At 44.7% G+C, this 24185-nt stretch overlaps 1 protein-coding gene across 1 annotated transcript in view; it reads left to right on the forward strand.

Moving 5' to 3' along the window:
• LOXL2 (lysyl oxidase like 2) overlaps window positions 1-24185 on the forward strand; it is a 128577-nt gene that overhangs the window by 55675 nt on the left and 48717 nt on the right. The window contains exons 4-6 of the mRNA XM_058194346.1: window positions 1227-1438; window positions 15345-15564; window positions 22816-22999. Coding sequence (XP_058050329.1) covers window positions 1227-1438; window positions 15345-15564; window positions 22816-22999 — 616 coding nt within the window. The remainder of the gene's footprint in view (window positions 1-1226; window positions 1439-15344; window positions 15565-22815; window positions 23000-24185) is intronic.

Here is a 24185-nt window from a genome sequence, read left to right on the forward strand (position 1 = left end):
AAAAAAATATTGAGGTTTCATTTTGGAAATTGTGTTCTAATTTTATATAATGTTATGGGAGATCTTTAAATGTTAAACATATTAATATAATATCGAATTATGTCCCACATTTTGAAATTTGACTTTGTCAGAAATTTTGGTTTATTGAATATAGAGGAAATGACTCAAATATTATATTAAGAAATTGGAAAAGTTATATTATTTCCGATGTTAAGGAATATATTTTGAAAATCTATTATCTGTCTGTTTTCAAAAGGGCAATATGGATGAAAGTATGACTTTGGGAGAGATTTTATAATAAATTATAATACAATAGGGAAAAAAAATACTGCGCAGCTTTTCACAACTCTACTTTAAAGGGAGTTGGATGGGCAAGCGGGTTGGTTGGTTGGTTGAAAGTAGGGGTGTCAAACTCAATTTCATTGAGGGTCGCATCAGGGTTGTGTTTTACCTCGGGGGGGGGGGGGCAAGGGTGGGAGAGACCAGGGAGAGTGGCCAAGGGGAGTGGCCAGCTTGATGTCACTCAGGACACCTGGGCTCTTTTCAGCCTCAACAGCCTCCTGCAGCCCTCTGACAGTAAAAACACAGCTCAGGGAGGCCATGGATGGCCCACCCAGACTCCATTTTCAGCCGTGAGGGCTTCCTGAAGCCCCCTGCCAGCAAAAACGGAGCCCGTGCAAACTCCCCCTCCCCTGAGCTCCGTTTTCACTGGCAGAGGGCTGCAGGAGGCTATCACGGTCGAAAATGAAGCCTCGGAGGCGGCGGTGAAATCCAATTTTTTTTACTACCGGTTCTGTGGGCGTGGCTTGGTGGACGTGGTGTGGTATGGTTGGTGGTCGTGGCAAGGGAAGCTTACTGCAAAATCTCCATTCCCACCCCACTCTGGAGCCAGCCAGAGGTGGTATTTGCCGGTTCTCCGAACTACTCGAAATTTCCACTATCGGTTCTCCGAACTGCTCAAAATTTCTGCTGCTGGTTCTCCAGAACCTGTTGGAACCTGCTGAATTTGACCCCTGCATTGAGGGCCGCATGTGGCCCTCCCGAACTCCATTTTCGCTGGCGGAGGCACTGCGGGCCAGATCTAAGCACCCCACAGGCCAGATTTGGCCCCCGAGCCTTGAGTTTGACACCCCTAGTTTAAAGGATTCCCCCCCCCCTCGGGCCTTTATATATTCCAGTAGCCTGTGCCTAAAAAAGAAAACTCTTATCTCCCTTACATTCCTTAGAACACAAACATCAAAGTCGAAGATGTCCGAATACGGGCCGTCTTTTCATCCTCTCGCAAACGCATCCCTGTAACGGAGGGTTACGTGGAGGTCAAAGAAGGGGGCACTTGGAAACAGATCTGCGACAAAAACTGGACCAGCAAAAATTCCCGTGTTGTCTGCGGCATGTTCGGATTTCCTGGAGAGAAGAAATACAACGTCAGAGCCTACAAGTAAGAGGCAGTTTTCTAAGGGATGGTTACCGTGGTGGGATTCACAGTTTTTTACTACCGGTTCTGTGGGCGTGGCTTGGTGGGTGTGGCATGGCTTGGTGGGCGTGGCAGGGGAAGGATACTGTAAAATCTCCATTCCCTCCCCACTCCAGGGGAAGGATACTGCAAAATCCCCATTCCCTCCCCACTCCAGGGGAAGGATACTGCAAAATCCCCATTGCCTCCCAATCTGCTGGGATTCGGGAGGCAGAGAATAGATAGGGGCGGGGCCAGTCAGAGTTTTTACTATCAATTCTCCGAACTACTCAGAATTTCCGCTACCGGTTCTCCAGAACTGGTCAGAACCTGCTGAAACCCACCACTGAATGGTTACATTCTTAAACATCAGGAATATAATACATATGCAGATCAGTGGTGGGATTCAAACTTTTCTACTATCGGTTCTGTGGGCATGGCTTGGTGGGCGTGGCATGGCTTGATGGGCATGGCATGGCTTGGTGGGTGTGGCAGGAGAAGGATACTGTAAAATCTCCATTCCCTCCCCACTCCAGGGGAAGGTTACTTCAAAATCCCCATTTCCTCCCAATCTGCTGGGACTCGGGAGGCAGAGAATAGATGGGGGTGGGGATAGTTAGAATTTTTACTACCGGTTCTCCGAACTACTCAAACTTTCCGCTACCGGTTCTCCAAAACTGGTCAAAACCTGCTGAACCACTGATGTAGATCTATTTGGAACCAGCCCTTTCCAAACGGGAGTTGGAAAAATTCTGGTAGTTTCTGTGTGTTTTGTCGTCAACGTCTGAAGGGCTTCAACTCTTAATTTCCTTCATTGTTTTTGACAAAAAGAGGCCTTCGGACAGCTGTAAAGCATATTCTCTTGAGCAATATAATTTGAACAGCTTGTCCTGACCAAAGATGGAGGGAGGTCTGAAGGTACCAAGCCTCAGCTTTCCATAGTTGCTCTTCAAGTTTCCATGAAGGACTTTTTTTTTTCTCCCTTGGTGTCCTCTCTTTGCAGGATTTCATTGGCCAAGTTTCAAATACTTCATTAGTGAAAAATAATGAAATTAAAATGAAGGTGGGGGTGGAGAAAGAAGGAAGGTTTATGGAATGGAATTCTTAAAAACCGCATCACAATGGATTTCTTAAGGCCATCCCGGGTTTTTATGTATAATATATTTACAAATCATTGGCGTGGAAGTGATTCCAGATGGCCTGGCGTGTTTTGTTTTACACTTCGGGGAGAAACAATCACATGTCTACGCCAGTGTTTTGGCTTTCTTGGGGATCTCCACCCTACTTATATCTTCGGGTTAGCAGGTTGCTGCTTTAAGTTGGGTGGAATGCAGTGGTGGGTTTCAATTTTTTTTACTACCAGTTCTGTGGGTGTGGCTTGGTGGCTGTGGCGTGGCTTGGTACGCATGACTTGGTGGGCGTGGCAGGGGAAGGATGCTGCAAAATCCCCATTCCTACCCCATTCCAGGGGAAGGTTATTGAAAAATCCCCATTTCCTCCCGATCAGCTGAGACTCAGGAGGCAGAGAATAGATGGGGGTGGGCCCAGTCAGAGGTGGTATTTACCAGTTCTCCAAACTACTCAAAATTTCCGCTACCGGTTCTCCAGAACCGGTCATAACCTGCTGAATACCACCTCTGGATGGTTACATTCTTAAACTTCAAGAATATAATGCATATGCAGATCAGTGGTGGGTTTCAAATTTTTTTACTACCGGTTCTGTGGGTGTGACTTTATGGGCGTGGCATGGCTTTGTGGGTGTGGCTTTGTGAGCATGGCAGGGGAAGAATACTGTAAAATCTCCATTCCCTCCCCACTCCAAGGGAAGGTTACTGTAAAATCCCCATTTCCTCCTGATCAGCTGGGACTCTGGAGGCAGAGAATAGATGGGGGTGGGGCCAGCCAGAGGTGGTATTTACCAGTTCTCTGAACTACTCAAAATTTCTCCTAAAGGTTCTCCAGAACTGGTCCGAACCTGCTGAAACCCACCTCTGGTGGAATGGCCTGCTTAACAGCTCATTCCAAATAAATCTGGTTATCTGCTCTGTAAATTGAATCGCAACTGCCTGTCCTGAGGGAACGGGCTTCAGGCTTGGTGACTAAGTCTTTCCTCTCTTCAGTGGGGTCATTCCGGTCAGTTGAAAGTAGGAAAATGGCTACATCCTCTCATTCGTGATTCATTTATCTCCTTTTCTTCAACCCAACAAATTCCCAGAGAAGCTTACAAGGAAAAGCAATTGCTCAAATGATCATCCCCAATAGCACAGTTAGTCCTGCAGTAGGTTAATGTCCACTTGGCTTCCTGCACCCCCCAGGAGCAAAAATGGGCTGTGGAGGGCACGCTGCCCCCCATGTCCCATTTTGGGCCTAGTAGGCCTCCCTGCACTTACCTGGGATCCAAAACGGGGCACATGGGGACTTCTGGAAGGGCGGGGTGGGGAGGGGCCAGCTTGGAATTTAACAACCGGTTCAGCCGAAGTGGTGCGAACCAGTTGAATCCCGCCACTGTCGACATCCTGTCACATAATTGCAATCTGGTGTTTGTACTTCTGATAGTTGCAACATCTTGTACACGCATGATGCATTGTACATTGTACACGTTATTTGCAAACTTATCTCTTGGCTTCACAAAAGCAAAATCAATGGAGAAGCTGTCAGGAAGGGTTGAACATCAATCACTCCAGTAATCATTTAGGCTTATTCTCCAGAGGAGTTTGGCCGCATAGGATAGCTCCCAGAAATTTCATACTCAATAGCAGATATGCTAAGGTGACCAGATGTCCCGCTTTTGGCGGGACAGTCCCGCTTTTTAATAATTTGTCCCGCGTCCCGCGGCATTTAAAAAAGTCCCACCTTCAAGCGCAGACTCCATTCACTCCCATTCTGAAAATGGGAGGCGGCAACGCAAGAGGAGGAGGTGGAGGCGGAGGTGGGGGAGTGGGTGTTACAGACATCAAGCGGCATTTCTCCTCCGCCCACTCTCGCGAGATCGCCCGCTGTCGTGAGAGCAGGCAGAGGAGAGATGCTGCTTGACTTCGCCCCCCGGAGGCTGCCTGGAAGAGCCGAGAGCTGAGAGGAGAGCCGAGCCTGCCTGGAAGAGGCGAGAAGCAGTGCAGCAGCCACTCCTCCTCCTTCAGCCAGGTGGCGAGACCCAGTGCGCATGCGCAGCCCCCCCCCCCGGTCAATGGTGTCCCGCTTTGCCATCACTGAAATCTGGTCACTTTAAGGTATGCACATAGAATTTTTATTGGCCAAGTGTGATTGGACACACAAGGAATTTGTCTTGGTGCATTTGCTCTCAGTGTACATAAAAGAAAAGATACGTTCATCAAGGTACAACATTTACAACACAATTGATGGTCAATATATCAATATAAATCATAAGGATTGCCAGCAACAAGTTATAGTCATACAGTCATAAGTGGAAAGAGATGGGTGATGGGAACTATGAGAAGATTAATAGTAGTGCAGATTCAGTAAATAGTTTGACAGTGTTGATGGAATTATTTGTTTAGCAGAGTGATGGCTTTCGGGGAAAAACTGTCCTTGTGTCTAGTTGTTCTGGTGTGCAGTGCTCTATAGCGTCGTTTTGAGGGTAGGAGTTGAAACAGTTTATGTCCAGGATGCGAGTGATCTGCAAATATTTTCAAGGCCCTCTTCTTGATTCGTGCAGTATACAGGTCCTCAATGGAAGGCAAGTTGGTAGCAATTATTTTTTCTGCAGTTCTAATTATCCTCTGAAGTCTGTGTTTTTCTTGTTGGGTTGCAGAACCGAACCAGACAGTTATAGAGGTGCAAATGACAGACTCAATAATTCCTCTGTAGAATTGGATCAGCAGCTCCTTGGGCAGTTTGAGCTTACTGAGTTGTCGCAGAAAGAACATTCTTTGTTGTCCTTTTTTAATGATGTTTTTGATGTTAGCTGTCCATTTGAGATCTTGCGATATGATAGAACTTAGAAATTTGAAGGTTTTTACTGTTGATACTGTGTTCTCAAGTATTGTGAGAGGTGGAAGTATGGAAGAGTTTCTCCTAAAGTCTACCACCATTTCTACGGTTTTGAGTGTGTTCAGTTCATCTCCTTGACCTAACCGCAGCCAGCCCCACCATACTCACACAGTGCAGCAGTGGCCATCTGCACACACTTCCCCATCTTCTCACGCAGAGGGTCATGTTGAGAAAGCCCAATTTAGACAAATGAAATTTTCACCTGGCCACTAGAAACAACATGTAACCTCGTAGGTATTTCCAAAATGGGGCATTGCGTCTCAGCAACTGTTGCTAAGGGCCGAGTACACAACATTGTTTGTGGAAAAAGCCAGAACTTGGCTTTCAAGGAATGATTCCAAAGAGATGATGGGGCCAGGCTAATACTGAAATAATTTAAGTTTCATTCAGCCCTTATTCTGTACATTCAGCTATTTAGGTTGCATTTAGTCATTTCCCTCTTTTGTCATATATACAGTGCTAATCCAGTCCCAATAAGATCAAACACTTTTAAAGTATGCTTCATCCAAACTAATAAAAAATTTTGTTTTACAAACTGTTTGGAAAGAGGAAGATCTTCAGAAAAAATTGAACTGCAATTGTTAAGTTAGTAACACAGTTGTTAAGTGAATCTGGATTCCCCATTGATTTGTCAGAAGGACATCCAAGGTGACCACATGACCATAGGACACTGTAACCAAGTGGCCGACTTTTGATCACGTAACCACAGGGACGCTAGAACAGTCGTAAGTGTGAAAAATGGTCATAAGTCACTTTTTTCAGTGCTGTTCTAACTTTGAACAGTCACTAAATGAACTGTTGTAAGTCAAAGATTACCTGTATTGCATTGTTGTGGCACAGTGGTTAGAATGCAGTACTGCAGGCTAATTCCGCTGACTGCCGGCTACCAGCCATTTGGCGGTTTGATTCTCACCAGCTCAAGGTTGACTCAGCCTTCATCCTTCCAAGGTGGGTAAAATGAGGACCCAGATTGTTGGGGCCATAGTGTTGTGTCTCGTCCGATCTCACCACAGCCGGGGCCTTCTTATCTGCTACCGAACACGGAGGAATGTCCTAGTATGCCTCCCGGCCCCAGCCCTGGCTCCATGCCCAGACAGGCTGAAGAGGAGGAAGTATCTCCAACCCCCAGCTCTGGCTCCATGCCCAGGCAAACGGAGCAACTAGACCCCTCCCCCTCCTCCACAGCATGTGAGCCTGAGGGAGGTCAATTGCCAACAGCTGCAGACTGGAGTGACATCGCGTCAGAAGACTTGATAGACGGAGGCAACAGAAGGAAGGGAGGGGCAGGCCTGGATAAGTGCTGAGTCATGGAGCCACACCCCATGGCCTATATAAAGGACCTGCTTTCTGGCATTCTCTGAGTCAGGCAAAGTCTAAACATATCTTGCTGAAGTCACTTTCTGGTCTCCTGCCTGCCCTGAGTACTTTGCTAGGACTTTGGCAGAGCTGCAGAGGCACGCCTGATTCGGATTTCCCTGACCCGGCCGTCAGCGGAGGAGTGGGACACGACACATAGGCTGACTCTGTAAACCGCTTAGAGAGGGCTGTAAAGCCCTGTAAAGTGGTATAGAATAGAATAGAATAGAATAGAATAGAATAGAATAGAATAGAATAGAATTTTTTTATGGCCAAGTGTGATTGGACACACAAGGAATTTGTCTTGTGCATAAGCTCTCAGTGCACATAAAAGAAAAGATACCTTAATCAATAATTCTAAGGTACAACACTTAATGATAGTCATAGGGTACAAATAAGCAATCAGGAAACAATATCAATATAAGTCTTTTGCTATTGCTATTGTATAATCCCAGAGGTATGCACTAAACTTTTCATTCACTCCCAGGAAAGTAAAGGCCAAAACTTCCTTAAATAAATTGACTTCTGGTGACTTTATGAACAGGCTGTGACGTTTTCTTCATTGTGTGATGACGTGGTTTGCCATTTCCATTTCCCAACCTATTTTTAATCCCCAGGTCATGCTACAGCTGTCAGATTTCCAGACCTGCCAATGTTTAGACTTTTGAGATCAGCCAAGTTTGCTTAGTTATTGTCAGCTCCTGTAAACATACATGCCTTGTTTCCTCTATTTTATGTATTGCTTGCAGGGTAATGTGGACTAAATCTGTAGTTTTCCAGTTGCGTGCTGCAGAGGCTAGAGAAAAGAGGCTCGTTGAAAGCACAAAAAGACAACCAACACTTTTCCCCGACCCTCCTTAGCAGCTGACCCAAAACGACTCAATTTCAAAAACCCAGCAAAAAAAATTAATTATAAGCTTCTTTCTGTTGCAGGTCAACCGGTAACATCTCCTTTTCGTCTTTAAAAAAACTTGCTGTTGTAGATTCATATACAGGTAGTCCTTGATTTATAACAGTTCATTTAGTTGAAGTTACAGCGGTGACTTATGACCATTTTTCATACTTAATGACCACTGCAGCATCCCCATGGTCACATGTTTAAAATTCGGATGATTGGCATGTGTTGGAGCATTTACAATTTCTGGAATTCGTTCCACCGATTCATTGTTCTCACTGTCAAGGAATTTCTCCTCAGTTCCAGGTTGCTTCTCTCCTTGATTCGTTGCTTTGATTCACTTACCAAAGGTCTCACTTAGCAACAGAAATGTTGGGTGCGATTGTGGTCGTAAGACGTGGTAGGATTCAAATAATTTAACAACCGGTTCTCTGCCCTAATGATTTCTTCCAACAACCAGTTTGCCAAACTGCTCAGAAAGTTAACAACCGGTTCTCCCGAAGTGGTGCAAATCGGCTGAATCCCACCACTGGTTGTAGGTCAAGAGCTGTTGTGACCAAGGCCCAAGTAGTGATTACTAAACACAATTAGGTCCTTAACAAACTTATTTTATTAAAACAGCTGAGAATTAATTCATTCTCAGCTTCGTCCAGAACAAAAATTTTAATAACCAGTCCATCAACTGGTTATCGACGGACTGGTTATCACCAACTTTTGATGTCTTTGGCAACCTGCCAAAGGCTTTTCTTGGCAAAACCCCCACAAAGTTCAAGAGACGCTGACAAGAAGCACGGAAATCAACGTTGCTTTCCTACAAAGAACCCAAGAGTTGCTGCTCTTTTAAGCCTTATGGGAGGGGCCAATCATCTTCTGGCCTTACTTCCGAGTCATCCTTTTTTCTTCAGCTGCTCTTGCCTTCTGGCAGCTCTTCGCATGTATGCACTAGGAATAGGCTCCTCCTGTTCCTGTGCGCCTCTGCTGTCTGCATCTGGAGGCTCCGGAGTCCGCACATCGCTCCCAGATGGCCCTGGCCCCATCTCTGCCTCCGATGCAGAGCCTTCATTCGGGCCTTCCCCAGACTCCAGGACTGGCCCATTGTCCTCCCCAGCCTCCTCACTGCCCGACTCCGCTGCCAGGTCTGCAGGCTGCTGGCAGACCACAACAAGAGTTGCCTGTATAGTCAAGGGAAGGAAAGCTTCTGTTCACATCTTGGCCAGTCACTTGGATCCAGTTCTTTTTACACGTGACTCCAGAGGCCCTGTTAATCTGTGTCTCATCCTTCTCGTCTCCTTCTACACTGTGCCGTCATAAATTGCTCTACCCACGGATGGGATATTCCACTCACATTGTGGTTCTGCAGCTGGGGAGCCAGTCTGCAGCTGAGGCTCTCTTCCAATAAGCTGGCTACGTGCTTCTGTAGGCAGTCTTTGGGGTGGGGGAGGCAAATTTGCCTGCCAAGGCGAGGGTTTTCATGTCTTAAACTCTTAACCACAGCATTTAGGTGCTGAGGTAACCCGTATGAAAGCTGTAGAGCCTCTTGTAGGGGTGGGAGGGTGGGAGGCAGAAATGATTCACAGATGGGACCTTTTGCTAAAGCAAACAGCTTAGTTCATCCCATCCTGGCTGCCAAATTTGCTCTTTAGAATGCTGTTTTAATTTCTGCTCGGAGGACAATTTATGTTAAAGGGGGTGGGGGGTGGGGGGGAGGAAAAACCAATTTGGAAAATCTGGTCGTTTGCTTTTGTGCTGTTTTCTTGAGCTCAGTCAGCTCTTCTGGTTCTAGCAGCAGGAAAGGGTAGGAATGGCCTTGTTGAATAGACTTAAATCCAGTAGTGGAACTACTGGTTTTGTGGGTGTGTCTTGGTGGGCTTGGCTTGGTAGGTGTGGCAAGGGAAGGATATTGTACAAAATCTCCATTCCCAGCCCATTCCAGGGGGAGGATACTGCAAAATCCCCATTCCCTCCCCACTCCTGGGGGAAGGATACTGCAAAATGCCCATTCCCTCCCCATTCCTGGGGGAAGGATACTGCAAAATCCCCATTCCCTCCCCGCTCCTGGGGGAAGGATACTGCAAAATCCCCATTCCCTCCCCACTCCTGGGGGAAGGATACTCCAAATCTCCATTCCCTCCCCACTCCAGGGGAAGGATACTGCAAAATGCCGATTCCCTCCCCACTCCAGGGGGAAGGATATTGTGCAAAATCTCCATTCCCACCCTTCTCTGGGGCCAGCCAGAGGTGGTATTTGCGGGTTCTCTGAACAGCTCAAAATTTCTGCTACCAGTTCGCCAGAACCTGTCAGAATCTGCTGAATAGCACCCCTATTTAAATCCATTAATACCACCAGCTCTGAATTGCTGGTAGTCAAGGGCAGTTAGTCCTTGACTTACAACCATTTCTTTAGTGACTGTTCGGAGTTATAACAGCACTGGAAAAAGTCATTTTTCAGACTTATGACTGTTGCAGCATCTCGGTGATCACATGATCAAAACTAGGACACTTGGCAACAGGCCTGTATTTATGACCGGGGTCATGTGATCTTGCGACCTTTCGATAAGCCAAATCTATGGGGAAGCCAGATTCACTTAACAGCCGTGTTACTAATTTAACAACTGCAGTGATTCACTTAACGACTGGGGTAAGGAAGTTCGTAAAATGGGGCAAAACTCACTAAATAACTGTCTCTCTTAGCAACAGAAAAGTGGGGCTCAATTGTGGTGCTAAGTCAAGGACTACCAACTGAGCAAGGAGAGATTCAGCCTAGAAATAAGGAGGAGTTTTCTGACAGTGAGAGCAATCAACCCATGGAAGAGAAGTTGCCTTCAGAAGCTTCATCCCTGGAAGCTCTCAAGAAGAGACTGGGCTGCCATCTGTCAGAAATGGTGTAGGGTCTCCTGCTTGAGTGGAGGGGTTGGACTAGATGACCTTCAAGGTCCCTTCCAACTCTGATAATCTGTTAAAAAATCTGTTAATCTGTTAAAAAAAAAAAAAAAGCAGGACACAACCAGACTAATTTAGAAGCTGCCCTTAACCTTCATAACCCCTCGATTGCATTTTGTATTGCTCTTTAATCGCTTTTTTAAATACATCCTTTATAAATTTTATAGAGAATTTAATACGGACAAAGAATTTTACAGTCAATGTTTTCAGCATGCTCGTGAAAAGAAGCCAAAAACCATTCCTTCTCCTCTTCTTTCTTACCGAGTCTCATCATTGCAGTTGCAATATGACTTTGCTAAAATGCTCCCTATAAGTCAAGAATGGTCAACTCGTTGGTGATCTGTGGGAATGGCCTTGGGAGAATGGAGGAAGAGAGGGACCAGAAGCTTGGGCAATGGACAGCATGGGAAGAAATATCCATCTGGTTCAGTTCCAAGCCAGGAAAAAGACACTGGAAACATGGAGGCTGATTGGAAAGAGGGTTTAATGATGAAGCAGAAGCACATAGATTCTGGTCCAACTGACCACATGGAGTTGAGAATGTGGGTTTTTTTATACCTTCTCTTGAACTTTGCACTTGAGCTTCCTGTTCCTGTGCAAGAACACGTACTCTATTGGCTATTATAAGGGTTATGTAGGGGTCATAGCTGGCTCTATAGGTTGTTTGAGCTCCCAGGTTTGGTTGACGTTTGCTGGGGGTGGTGCAAGTGAGATGATGCAACGATGGGGCTTGTGTTCTGAAAGGGTGTTGGGCAATTCCTATTATGGCTTAATGGCTGGTTTGGATCCTGAGTGAGGGCTAATCCCACCATTCTGCCTTTGTTTCAAACTATCCAGCGTTGAATGGATTTCTGACTGCAGTATTTGCTTTGCCTATGAATCGAGCTACCTAGATGCTAGGCTTCTTTCAAAAAGCTCTTTATCTCTTAAGTGCTGACATCTGCTGAGGGCTATTAAGAAAGGGGGGAACCTGCTTTCTGTCTCCATTTCTCCTTAAAGGAAATATAATATTCTGCCCTTTTCAATATTTCCTAAAATATTTCATTCTCCTAGGTGAGGAGTGGGTGTTAACTTTCTACAACAGATAAGAGGCAGCTAAGCTAGGGGTCTAGCAGATGTCTCAGAAGGACCCTTTTGAATTTCTTGGACTGTAAAGTTTTGTTGTTGTTAGTTGTGAACGTCCAACAACGTTCCTCCTGGCCTTCCTGTCCTCTACCATCCTCTGGAGTCCATTTAAGCTCACGCCGACTGCTTCAGTGACTCCATCCAGCCACCTCCTTCTCTGTCGTCCCCTTATTCTTCTTTTGCCCTCCATCTTTCCCAGCATTAGGCTCTTCTCCAGGGGGTCCTTCCTTCTCATTAGGTGGCCAAAGTATTTGAGTTTCATCTTCAGGATCTGGCCTTCTAAAGAGCATTCAGGGTTGATCTCCTCTAGGATTGACTTGTTTGATCGCCTTGCAGTCCAAGGGACTCACAGGAGTCTTCTCCAGCACCAGAGTTCAAAGACCTCAATTCTTTGGCACTCAGCCTTCCTTATGGTCCAACTTTCACAGCCATCCATTGCAACTGGGAAAACCAGAGCCTTGACTATGCGCACTTTTGTTGGCAGGGTGATGTCTCTTCTTTTTAGTATGCTGCAGCTAAACTAGGGATCTAGCAAATGTCTCACAAGGACCCTTCTGAGTTTCTTGGACTGTAGAGTCGGGGGAAGAGAGTAGCAATTTTTTTTTTAGATTTGCAAGAGCCTGTTAACGTAACCTTACAATAAAGCAGTGGTGAAATTCAATTTTTTTTTACTACCGGTTCTGTGGGTGTGGTTTGGTGGGCATGGCAGGGGAAGGATGCTGCAAAATCTCCATTCCCACCCCACCCCAGGGGAAGGATATTGCAAAATCCCCATTCCCACCCCACTCTGGGGCCAGCCAGAGGTGGCATTTGCCGGTTCTCTGAACTACTCAAAGTTCCCGCTACCGGTTCTCCAGAACCTGCTGGGTTTCACCCCTGCAAGAAAGGTAGCATTAGTCATCACTGTTGTACTACCTCTAAATCTGCCGACTTATAACATGGATGCCATATTTAATTCTCGGGGTGATTTCAAAATCACCAAAGTGGATTTCATGTACCGGTTCTAAATTAAGACCATCTTATTTTGATCTTGACGCAGAGTTATCCGTTGTGATTTATTTCCCTCTCTCGCGTCCAGGAATTTTGTACGAAAGATTGCCATACCGTATGCCACAGGTATATATTACGGGCAGGGCGAATATGTTCCTTTCAAATGGTTCCTATTAATCCGTTGAGCTTCCCAAAGTTTCTGACAATCTTTTACTGAATTTCTCTCCCAGACATACGTGGAGATCTGGCTTGTGTTCTCAGACTGGTGGAAGGGCAAAGTTAATTTCTCTCTTTTCTTCCAATCTTATCTGAAGGACTTGGAAGCGGTGGAAGGAAAGGATTCCTAAATTATCCATAACGTGGCCCAGAAGATTTCCTTTACCCCTTGAACTTAATCCTTGAGGGTTTAAGCAGTGAGGCCATTAAAGGTTCTCTTTTGAACTAGCAGATAAGCCAGAAGGATTGTTCCTCAGTTGATTTTTTTTTCCCCCATTGAAACAGACGGTCTGGGCAGGGGTGAAATCCGGCAGGTTCTGACAGGTTCTGGAGAACCGGTAGCGGAAATTTTGAGTAGTTCGAAGAACCGGCAAACGCCACCTCTGGCTGGCCCCAGGAGTGGGGTGGGAATGGGATTTTGCAATATCTTTCCCCCAGGAGTGGGGAGGGAATGGGGATTTTGCAGTATCCTTTCCCCAGGAGCGGGGAGGGAATGGGGACTTTGCAATATCCTTCCCCCAGGAGTGGAGTGGGAATGGGGATTTTGCAGTATCCTTCCCCTGGAGTGGGGAGGGAATGGAGATTTTGCAATATCCTGCCCCCAGGAATGGGGAGGGAATGGGGATTTTGCAGTATCCTTCCCCAGGAGTGGGGAGGGAATGGGGATTTTGCAGTATCCTTCCCCCAGGAGCGGGGAGGGAATGGGGATTTTGCAATACCCTTCCCCCAGGAGCGGGGAGGGAATGTGGACTTTGCAATATCCTTCCCCCAGGAGTGGAGTGGGAATGGGGATTTTGCAGTATCCTTCCCCTGGAGTGGGGAGGGAATGGAGATTTTGCAATATCCTGCCCCCAGGAATGGGGAGGGAATGGGGATTTTGCAGTATCCTTCCCCAGGAGTGGGGAGGGAATGGGGATTTTGCAGTATCCTTCCCCCAGGAGCGGGGAGGGAATGGGGATTTTGCAATACCCTTCCCCCAGGAGCGGGGAGGGAATGGGGACTTTGCAATATCCTTCTCCCAGGAGCGGGGAGGGAATGGGGACTTTGCAATATCCTTCCCCCAGGAGTGGGGAGGGAATGGGGATTTTGCAGTATCCTTTCCCTGGAGTGGGGAAGGAATGGAGATTTTGCAATATCCTTCCCCCAGGAATGGGGAGGGAATGGGGATTTTGCAGTATCCTTCCCCTGGAGTGGGGCAGGAGATTTTGAAATATCCTGCCCCCTGGAGTGGAGAGGGAATGGGGATTTTGCAGTATCCTTCCCCTGGAGTGGGGAGGAAATGGGGATTTTGCAATATCTTTCTCCTTCCACGTCCACCAAGCCACACTCACCAAGCCACACCAAGCCCACCAAAGCCACACCCACAGAACCGGTGGTAAAAAAAATTGGATATCACCACTGGCCGTGGGTCATTGGTTAATCTTAGAGGAGGGAGGAGGGAGGCCCGGTACAGGTAGTCCTCAATTTACCTCAGTTCATTTAGTGAAGTTCATTCAAACTTCTATGCCACTTGGAAAAAAAAGTGAATTTTTCACACTTACGACCGTTGCAACATCCCTCCCCATGATCATATGATCAAAATGTAGACACTTTATGATGACTCATATTTATGACGGTTGCAGCGTCCTGGGGTCATGTGATCCCCTTCTGTGACCTTCTGAAAAGCCAAGCCAGATTGTCTTTAATAACCGTGTTTCTAACCTAAGAACGGCATTGATTCACTTAACAATAAATACATTTTAACGTAAATGTTGGGCTCAATGGTGGTTGTAAGTCAACGACTAGCTGTTCTCTCAAACCTTATGTGAGTTCAAGATAAAAAAAAGAATGCAGCTACGTGGCTCAGTGGCTAAGACGCTCAGCTTGTCGATCGGAAAGGTTAGAGCACAATACTGCAGGCTACTTCTGCTGACTGCCGGCTGCCTGCAATTTGGCAGTTCAGATCTCACCAGGCTCAAGGTTGACTCAGCCTTCCATCCTTCCGAGGTTGGCAAAATGAGGACCCAGATGGTTGGGGACAATAGGCTGACTTTGTAAACCGCTTAGAGAGGACTGTAAAGCACTTTGAAGCGGTATAGACGTCTAAGTGCTACAGTATTGCTTTTGTCCTTCCTTCCTTCCTTCCTTCCTTCCCTCTGCCCACTGCCAGCAGTTCGATCCTGACTGGCTCAAGATTGACTCAGCCTTCCATCCTTCCGAGGTGGGTAAAATGAGGACCCGGACTGTTGGGGAGCCATATGCTGACTCTGTAAACCTCTTAGAGAGGGCTGCAAAGCACTGTGAAGCGGTATATAAGTCTTAAGTGCTATTGCACTTAGTGGCAGAATCTTAACCATTGTACTATTCTTCTTTCTCTTCCAGGACATCAGCAAGCAGAAGAAAGCATAAGTACTGGGCTTATTCCGTGAATTGCAAAGGCACTGAATCACGTCTCTTTAGCTGCAAAATGGGTGATCGACTCATGACAATTGGTGGGAACGTTACCTGTGAGAATGGGATGCCTGCAGTGGTAAGCTGCAGTCCTGGACTAGTGTTTTCCCCAGGCAGCCACAGTGGCTTCGGCAAAGCTTTCCGTGCTCAGGTAAGTGGAAGCGCATCTGCTTGGTCTGATAGGGAACTTGAATTTGCTATGGAACAAATTGCTAGCCATGAACCGTTCAAACAAACTTTAGGATCACTTCCAAGCTTGAGCCCCTTGATATTAAGGAAACTACAGCCCTGATTCCCTTTCGCCATTTCATTGCATCAACCTGGATCCAATGCTTGACCATGTGTGTGAACTAGTATTCCTTAGTTATCACATTCATTTCCCATCTTTTCTCCAAGAAGAGCAGCTGCGTTCATGGTTCTTCCTAGTTTATCTTTTTAAAGACCTGCGAAATGAAGTTGATTGGAAGACATAAAATCACACCCAACGAGCTTCACGGCTTAGCAGGGATTTGAACATAATGTTTTGTTGGAATACATGTTAGAATGCGTTTTGTTTTGCAACAACTACGGAATTATTTTAGCCAATAGATGGCGGCGTTTAGTGTTATAATCTATGGTTTCTTTGTGTTCTGAGGAGAGTTTCCTGTTTCCTGTTACCGTAATATAATTGAGCAGTAAAGCACATGGTGACTGTACTCTTTGTTTGCTCTGTGGTGCTTTATATAAAACAATTTCTAATATGTTTGATCTTAGCAAAGCACTAACTGATTTTAGCAACCCACTTTTCCATAACTTAAGTACCCTCCAGTTGCAAGGACTTCATTTCCCAAAATTTTCAGCAGTGGTGATGTTCATTCTAATTAGGGAAAACTGTTGTGATCATTAAATTAACCATGGTGCTTCATTTGTCTTTAGCAGATTGCTTTCTATGTTATTCTTCTTGTGATCAAGGGTTGAGGTAGGGTGAAGGCCTCTCTCCGGTCAATCAGTTGAGACAGAGCAATGCAAGATGATATCACAACTAGGATCGCTCAAGCTTCTGAGTTGCTTCCAAGAAATTCTTGTGTTGATGGCTTGCCGTAGTGCCTTCCTTCAATGCAAATATTGGCAGGATAGCAAATTTTAAAATTAAAATATTTGGTGAACATTTACCAATGTGAAAAGGTTAGTATTTTTTTGAGATTTCACATGTCTCACGTGAGATCTCAAAAGGTTTCAGACTAGGACACAAAAGTCTTTAGTAGACTACAGAGTAATGTTCATCGTCATAAAATTGCTCTGGTTAGTCTAGAATTAGTTCTTATTTGCTAACTTTGAGATTTGTAGGTTAGCTAGAGGTCTATGTGTCTGTGGCGAAATCACAAACCTTTGCATTTCAAATATTCTTAGGAAAAGATGTTGAATATGTGGACACTGCATAATGTCATTATAGCCTGAGTAAGTTTACTCAGCTACTCCTTAGCTCCAAAAGTGAGCAAAAATCTGCTCAGTCAGGGGCCAAATTCTATTGGGATAAAATATCCTAGCTAATCACACAAATTCTTTGTCCATATATGGTCATTATTTACAGAACTGTGAACATTACTGGCTAGAGTCCAGTGATAGGAGAAGGCACGCATTAATTTGTACAAAATAGTATTCTTCACAATACTTTGTGATGTATATCAATAGTAGGAACCCTGCTTCTTAACTTGCCATTTTTGTGTATGAATTCCAGCAGCATTTTTCGCTGGACCAGCCTTCCATCTCATAGAATATATGCAATGTTCATTTAATGATAAGTTTGCATTTTCTCCTAAATAAGATGGTGATCTTCTTTTCCCCCCCCCCATCCTCCTCCTCCTCCTCCTCCTCCTCTTCCTCCTCCTCCTCCTCCTCCTCCTCCTCCTCCTCCTCCTCCTCCTCCTCCTCCTCCTCTTCTTCTTCTTCTTCTTCTTCTTCTTCTTCTTCTTCTTCTTCCTCCTCCTCCTCCTCCTCCTCCTCCTCCTCCTCCTCTTCTTCCTCCTCCTCCTCCTCCTCCTCCTCTTCCTCTTCTTCCTCTTCCTCTTCCTCCTCCTCCTCCTCCTCCTCCTTCTCTCCCTCTCCTTCTTCTTCTTTTTCTTTCCCTCCTCCACCTCATATTTTTCTTCTTCTCCCTCCTCTCCCTCCCCTTCTTCCCTTTCCCCTTCCCCATCCCTCCTCCTCCTCTGCCCAGGGAGATACAGAGTCCTGACTTTTACTGTTTTGGTGGCCTCAACCATTGTTAATTGAGGTTGCTGTAGTGTATCTTTTAATGCTGTGTCTCCATGTTCTTCAGAGTCTGCCCATGTTCTTTGACCTTCTCTTCTTTTTTGCCTATGCCTTGAACAGTATGAAATCCCTAAATAAGGTGACAACATTTAAAAAAAAAACATTGTGAAAATGTTTTTGGGATTTAAATAGGAGACATTTAAGAGCCAGTCATAAACAGCTTTTCTCCCAATTCCAAATAATTCATAGCGCCGAAAACATTCTCTCCCCTGCAGATTCTAATTTTCCATATTTATATTTCCTGCTCCTCCTAAATAACAATATTTTCAAGGCGTTGCCATCACTCTTCAAATGTTGCATTTATTTTTCAAGCACAGTTGCTCGGTTGCTCATATTTACCTGGAAAATGCTAAGAATTATATTCTGCAGAGCCTTATTTATAATTTCTCCCTGCTTTAACTCAGGATGTTTGGGAGTTCCAGAACTGCCCAAGTTTCATTTATTGCTGGAAGGGGTGAAGCTCTTGGCAAAACGCTGCCTAATTCTGGTTCCAAATTCTTTTGTTCACGCCAACTGACTGTTGCTTTGTGTCCTTCCAAACAGACAGCTTTCCTATTATGTAAATGATAATGTGGACAGTTGTGCCTTAGAATTCCTGAACTTTATGTAAGGGTGGATGTGTAACTTATTAGCACGCCGTGACAGCAAAAGAAAGACAAAAAAAAAACTTATTTGTTTTTAAGATAGATGGATAGTTGAGGCTGCCAACTATTTCTGAGTCGGCACCGTTTTTGGATGCTGCGGATCTGCAGTCATATTTTAAAAGCTAAAAATCGCCACATAACGACTTCTGAAGTTGGTCACAAAAATAGTGATCACAACATAGACTTCATGGTATCATTTAGGCTGGCTGGGTCTGGAATTGTGAACCAACTGAAAGGCTCCAGATTGAGACACTATATTAGATCCTGATTTTTATTATATAATAACTCTGTTATGTAATACAATTCTTCAGCCGAAGAAGTTGTAGAAAAAATGCTTTTAAAAGGCTCTGACGATCCCAGCGTTTTTTAAAAGCATTTTTTTGGCCAAAGAAAAAATGCTTTTAAAAGTAAAAAACAAAAACAAAAAACTTCTGATGATCGTGCAGCTCAGCTGGGCATGGGGGGGGGCAGGGATTTTTGCGACCGGTTCTCCGAACCACCCACCACCATCGCTACCAGATCAGGCGATCCGGTCTGAACCGGGAGCATTTCACCCCTGATAGAGGGCTAATTCTATCATATTAGAATTAGGGGCCTCTGGTGGCTCAACAGACTAATGCAGTCTGTTATTAACAGCAGCTGTTTGCAATTACTGCATTTTCAAGTCCCACCAGGCCCAAGGTTGACTCAGCCTTCCATCCTTTATAAGGTAGATAAAATGAGGACCCAGATTGTTGGGGACAATAAGTTGACTTTGTATATAATATACAAATGGATGAAGACTATTGCTTAACACAATGTAAGCCGCCCTGAGTCTTCGGAGAAGGGCGGGATATAAATGCAAATAAAAAAAATATATCCTGAGGGCCATGTCTTAATCCCATCATCCTGGAATTGAAGGTGGGGGCAGGGAGCTGCTTTGGCTTGAAAACATGTTTCTCCTTTTCTCATCCAGGGAAATATAATATTCTGCCTTTTTAATATTTCCTAAAATATTTCATTCTTCCAGGAAGTGTTAACTTTCTTCAATGGGCATCAGGAGCTACAATACAAGAGGTAGATGGGCCTGGAAGATCCAATTGTAAAAGTTGGTTTCCAATTCTGACACACAGGTCATAAGTAGCCTTTCGGCCATGAAAAAAGTAAAGTTCTAAAATTTAGGCAAAAAAAAAAAAAAATGCACAGGTACCATATATGTGGTATCTTGCTCAATAGTAGTAACTGTGAGAGGGATCTTGGAGTCCTAGTGGACAACCATTTAGATAGGAGCCAGCATTGTGCAGCAGCTGCCAAAAAAGCCAACACAGTTCTGGGCTGCATAAACAGAGGGATAGAATCAGATCACGTGAAGTGTTAATACCACTTTATAATGCCTTGGTAAGGCCACACTTGGAATATTGCGTTCAATTTTGGTCACCACGATGTAAAAAAGATGTTGAGACTGTAGAAAGAGTGCAGAGAAGAGCAACAAAGATGATTAGGGGACTGGAGGCTAAAACATATGAAGAAGGGTTACAGGAACTCAGTATATCTAGTTTAATGAAAAGAAGGACTATGAGAGACATGATAGCAGTGTTCCAATATCTCAGGGGTTGCCACAAAGAAGAGGGAGTCAAGCTATTCTCCAAAGCACCTGAGGGTAGACCAAGAAGCAATGGGTGGAAACTAATCAAGGAGAGAAGCAACTTAGAACTAAAGAGAAATTTCCTGACAGTTAGAACAATCAATAAGTGGAACGACTTGCTTGCAGAAGTTGTGAATGCACCAACACTGGAAATTTTTAAGAAAATGTTGGATAGCCGTTTGTCTGAAATGGTGTAGGGTTTCCTGCCTGGGCAGGGGGTTGGACTAGAAGGCCTCCAAGATCCCTTCCAACTCTGTTACTATGTTATGTTATGATTAAGCAAGTAGGACCCTATTAGGATACATTTTTGTATCCTGGCACAGATAGGATTGGAGCTAATGATGAAACACTGGTGTGTTTGCTTGAATTTAGTGTCCATCCCTGGGAGGTTTGAGTGAGAGTAGAATGGAGGGGGAATTTTATGGCCCAGATCTGAATTCCAGTACATGCTGCTCTTCTGTGAAATTCAGCAAATAAACAGATAAAACAACAGGGGACTTTCACCATTCACGTGCATAAGTGATCACAGCAGAATTGACCTAGTTTCCCACAAAACTCCTGAATTGTAAGAGCAATCTTTCCTGAATTAAACTACAGACCAGGTTACCCGGGACGGAGTTGTTAGGACAGCCTGTTGATCATGCAAAGTCATCAAGAGATTGCTTTTAATCCAGGACCAAGAGTTGATAGATTTGTAATATTTTCCTTAGGAGAAGTTTCCTCCTTTTTAGCCGTTCAGAAGGTAGCCACCAGTGGTGGGTTTCAAAAATTTTTACTACCGGTTCTGTGGATATGGCTTGGTGGGCGTGGCATGGCATGGCTTGGTGGGCGTGGCAGAGGAAGGATACCGCAAAATATCCATTCCCACCTCACTCTGGGACCAGCCATTTACCGGTTCTCCAAACTACTCAAAATTTCCGCTACCGGTTCTCCAGAACTGGTCAGAACCTGCTGAAACACACCTCTGGTATCCACCTAATGTTCTTGGATGACAAAGCATTTTCTGTTTATTTAAAATATTTCCTATGGACTGTTGACATTCTTGTTGGGGCTCGGAGGCCTCTAAAACCATCAGGATGAGCTTTTGGTAAGGCCCACCTTTTAAAACTGCAATCTCCAGATTGTTAATATATATATGTGGGAATAAGTTGAGCCATGAATATAGAGAACAAAATTCTATTATGAACTTGAATTTGTATCAGCTGAGACTAAATGATACAACGCTTCCCTCTAGCTCCCCAATTTTTAGAAAATTTGCATAAATGTGCTTCTATCACATAATCCAGCCTACTTTTTTTCCAGTCTGTCACCTTGAGAACTACAGTTCCCATAATTCCAAATGCCTTGACTTAGCCCTCCTGACTGGGAATGTGGTGATTAATAGCTACAACAAGCCCGAAAGGCACCTAGATGGGAAAGGATATCTAACATGCTTTCTGTCAGGCATGCAAGATTTGACGGTTCAATTAAACTGATTTATTATTAATCATGCCAATGTGCAGGAATATTATCAACTAACTATTAACACCTGCTAAGAACCAGATAAGGAGCAATAGAATTCAAAGGGCGCTGGACTTTGTCTGCTATGTAGGGATTTTAGGTTGATTCCTCTTTTAACTCCACCACCAGGTTCTAACGCTCCTTGCTCTACACTTTTCGCTAAAAATAATGAGCTCAACTTGCACTATGGAAAAACGTTCAGTGTCTCATGTTACAATGACACTGAAATTTATTTATTTTATTTATTTATTTTGTCACAACAATATATGTAGGTATCATACAAAAAGATTATATAGTATATAAACACATATATGAGTAAATATAAGGAGGTATAAGCATCTATATATATATAAGAAGGAGAAAAAGAAAAAAAAACAATAGGACAGGAACGGTAGGCACGTTTGCGCGCTTATGCACGCCCCTTATGGTCCTCTTAGGAATGGGGTGAGGTCAATAGTAGAAAGTTTTTGGATAAAGCTTTTAGGATTATGGGAAGAGACCACAGAGTCAGGTAAAGTATTCCAAGCACTGATGATTCTGTTACAGAAGTCATATTTTCTGCAATCTAGATTGAAGCGGTTGACATTAAGTTTAAATCTATTGGTTGCTCTAGTATTATTGCAATTAAAGCTGAAGTAGTCTTTAACAGGAAGGACATTACAATAGATGATTCTGTGAGTTAAACTTAGGTCTTGTCGAATATGTGACTTACGACCATTGTAGCATTACTGTAGCCATTTTATCAAATTCAAGCATGTATTTACTATGGTTGCAGCGATCTGGGTTCACATGATTGCCAAACAATGTAAAGGGGGAAACCGGGTTTGCTTAATGACCCCATCATTCACTTACTAATTCATGGCAAAAAAATGTGAAAAATCCCGTGTGAAATCACGCAACATCTGCATTGCTTAGTGATGGAAATTCTGGTTCCAGTTATAGCAACGGGAATAGCACGTAGACTTACATACCGCTTCACAGTGCTTTGCAGCCCTCTCTAAGTGGTTTACAGAGTCAGCCTCTTGCCCCCAACATCTGAGTCCTCATTTTACCCACCTCGGAAGGATGGAAGGCTGAGACAACCTTGAGCCTGCTGAGATTCAAACTGCCAAATTGCAGGCAGCCGGCAGGCAGCAGAAGTAGCCTGCATATTGCATTCTAACCATTGCGCCACCGCGACTCTAATGGTCATAAGTCGAGTTCTGTTTTTATACTATCTGTGATTTGTGCCAGAAGGTGCATTTCTGTTGATCGGTTGACTTAAAAACAAAGAACCAGATAAACAAAAACTGCCGCTGACAATTACATTCCTAAGCAATAAAGATTTTTTCCCATTCCTTTTTAGCACTTTCTGGTGAGGCTAAAGGGTGGAGCCCAGGTTGGAGAAGGCCGGCTTGAAGTGTTGATGAATGGAGAATGGGGGACCATTTGTGATGATGGGTGGAACCTACCTTCAGCCAGTGTGGCCTGCCGAGAATTGGGCTTTGGAACCGCCAAGGAGGCTATCTTGGGTGCAAGACTTGGACAAGGTAAGCATGTTCAAAAATTAGGGAGTTATTAGAAAGGATGAAGGAGTAATGAAGATGGAGAGTCCAAGAGCTGAGCCCATGCTTTATATGCAGAAAATCCCATAATATGATCATTAACATCTTCAGGTTTAGGAAGGGATTGCTTGATAGGTAAAACAATCTGTCTTAACTCTTCGGAAAGCTGATATAACTTAGAATGGCATATCAAGAGAGGAAGGTAATATTTGTTGTGACCGAGGCCCAAGTAGTGATTACCAAACACAATTCAGGCCTGAACAAACTTGTTTTATTAAAACACCTGAGAATTAATTCATTCTCAATTTAGTCCAAAACAAATTCTTCATAAACAGTCCTGCAGCCTTATCACCAATCTTTGTTGTCTTTGTTGTCAACCTGCCAAAGGTTTTTTTTGGCAAATACCCCACAAAGTTCAAGAGATGCTGACAAGAAGCAATGGAATCAATGTTGCTTTTTCCACAAAGAACCCAACGGCTTGTTGCTGCTCTTTTAAGCCTTATAGGAGGGGCCAATCATCTTCTGGCCTTACTCCCGAGTCGTCCTTTTTGCTTCAGCTGCTCTTGCCTTCTGGCAGCTCTTCGCATGCATGCACTAGGAACATTCTCCTCCTGTTCTTCTGCCTCTCTGCTGTCCACCTTCGGAGGCTCTGGAGTGCGCGCATCGCTCCCAGATGGTCCTGGCCCCATCTCTGCCTTTGACACAGAGCCCTCATCCAGGCCTTCCCCTCACTCCAGGACTGGCCCATCGTCCTCCCCAGCCTCCTCACTGTCCGACTCTGCTGCCAGATCCACAGGCTGCTGGCGGACCACAACAATATTCTATAATGGGTGTCAAACTCAAGGCTCCCAGGCCAGATCCGGACTATGGAGTGCTTAGATCTGGCCTTTGGGGCTACCCTGGAAACAACAAAAGACCGGCCCGTGGTGCTCTGCCAGTGAGAACAGAACTCAGGAGGGCCACACGCGGCCAAAAACAGAGCCTTGATGAGTGATGTTTAGCTGGCCACACTCACCCACACCTACCCCAGCCCCCCCGAAGTCAAATACAAATTATTGTATTATTGCCTGTTATTAACAACAGCTGCCTGCAATTATTGCAGGTTCAAGTCCCACCAGGCCTAAGGTTAACTCAGCCTTCCATCCTTTATAAGGTAGGTAAAATGAGGACC

Source organism: Ahaetulla prasina, chromosome 9, assembly GCF_028640845.1.
Source record: "Ahaetulla prasina isolate Xishuangbanna chromosome 9, ASM2864084v1, whole genome shotgun sequence".
NCBI lineage: Eukaryota > Metazoa > Chordata > Lepidosauria > Squamata > Colubridae > Ahaetulla > Ahaetulla prasina.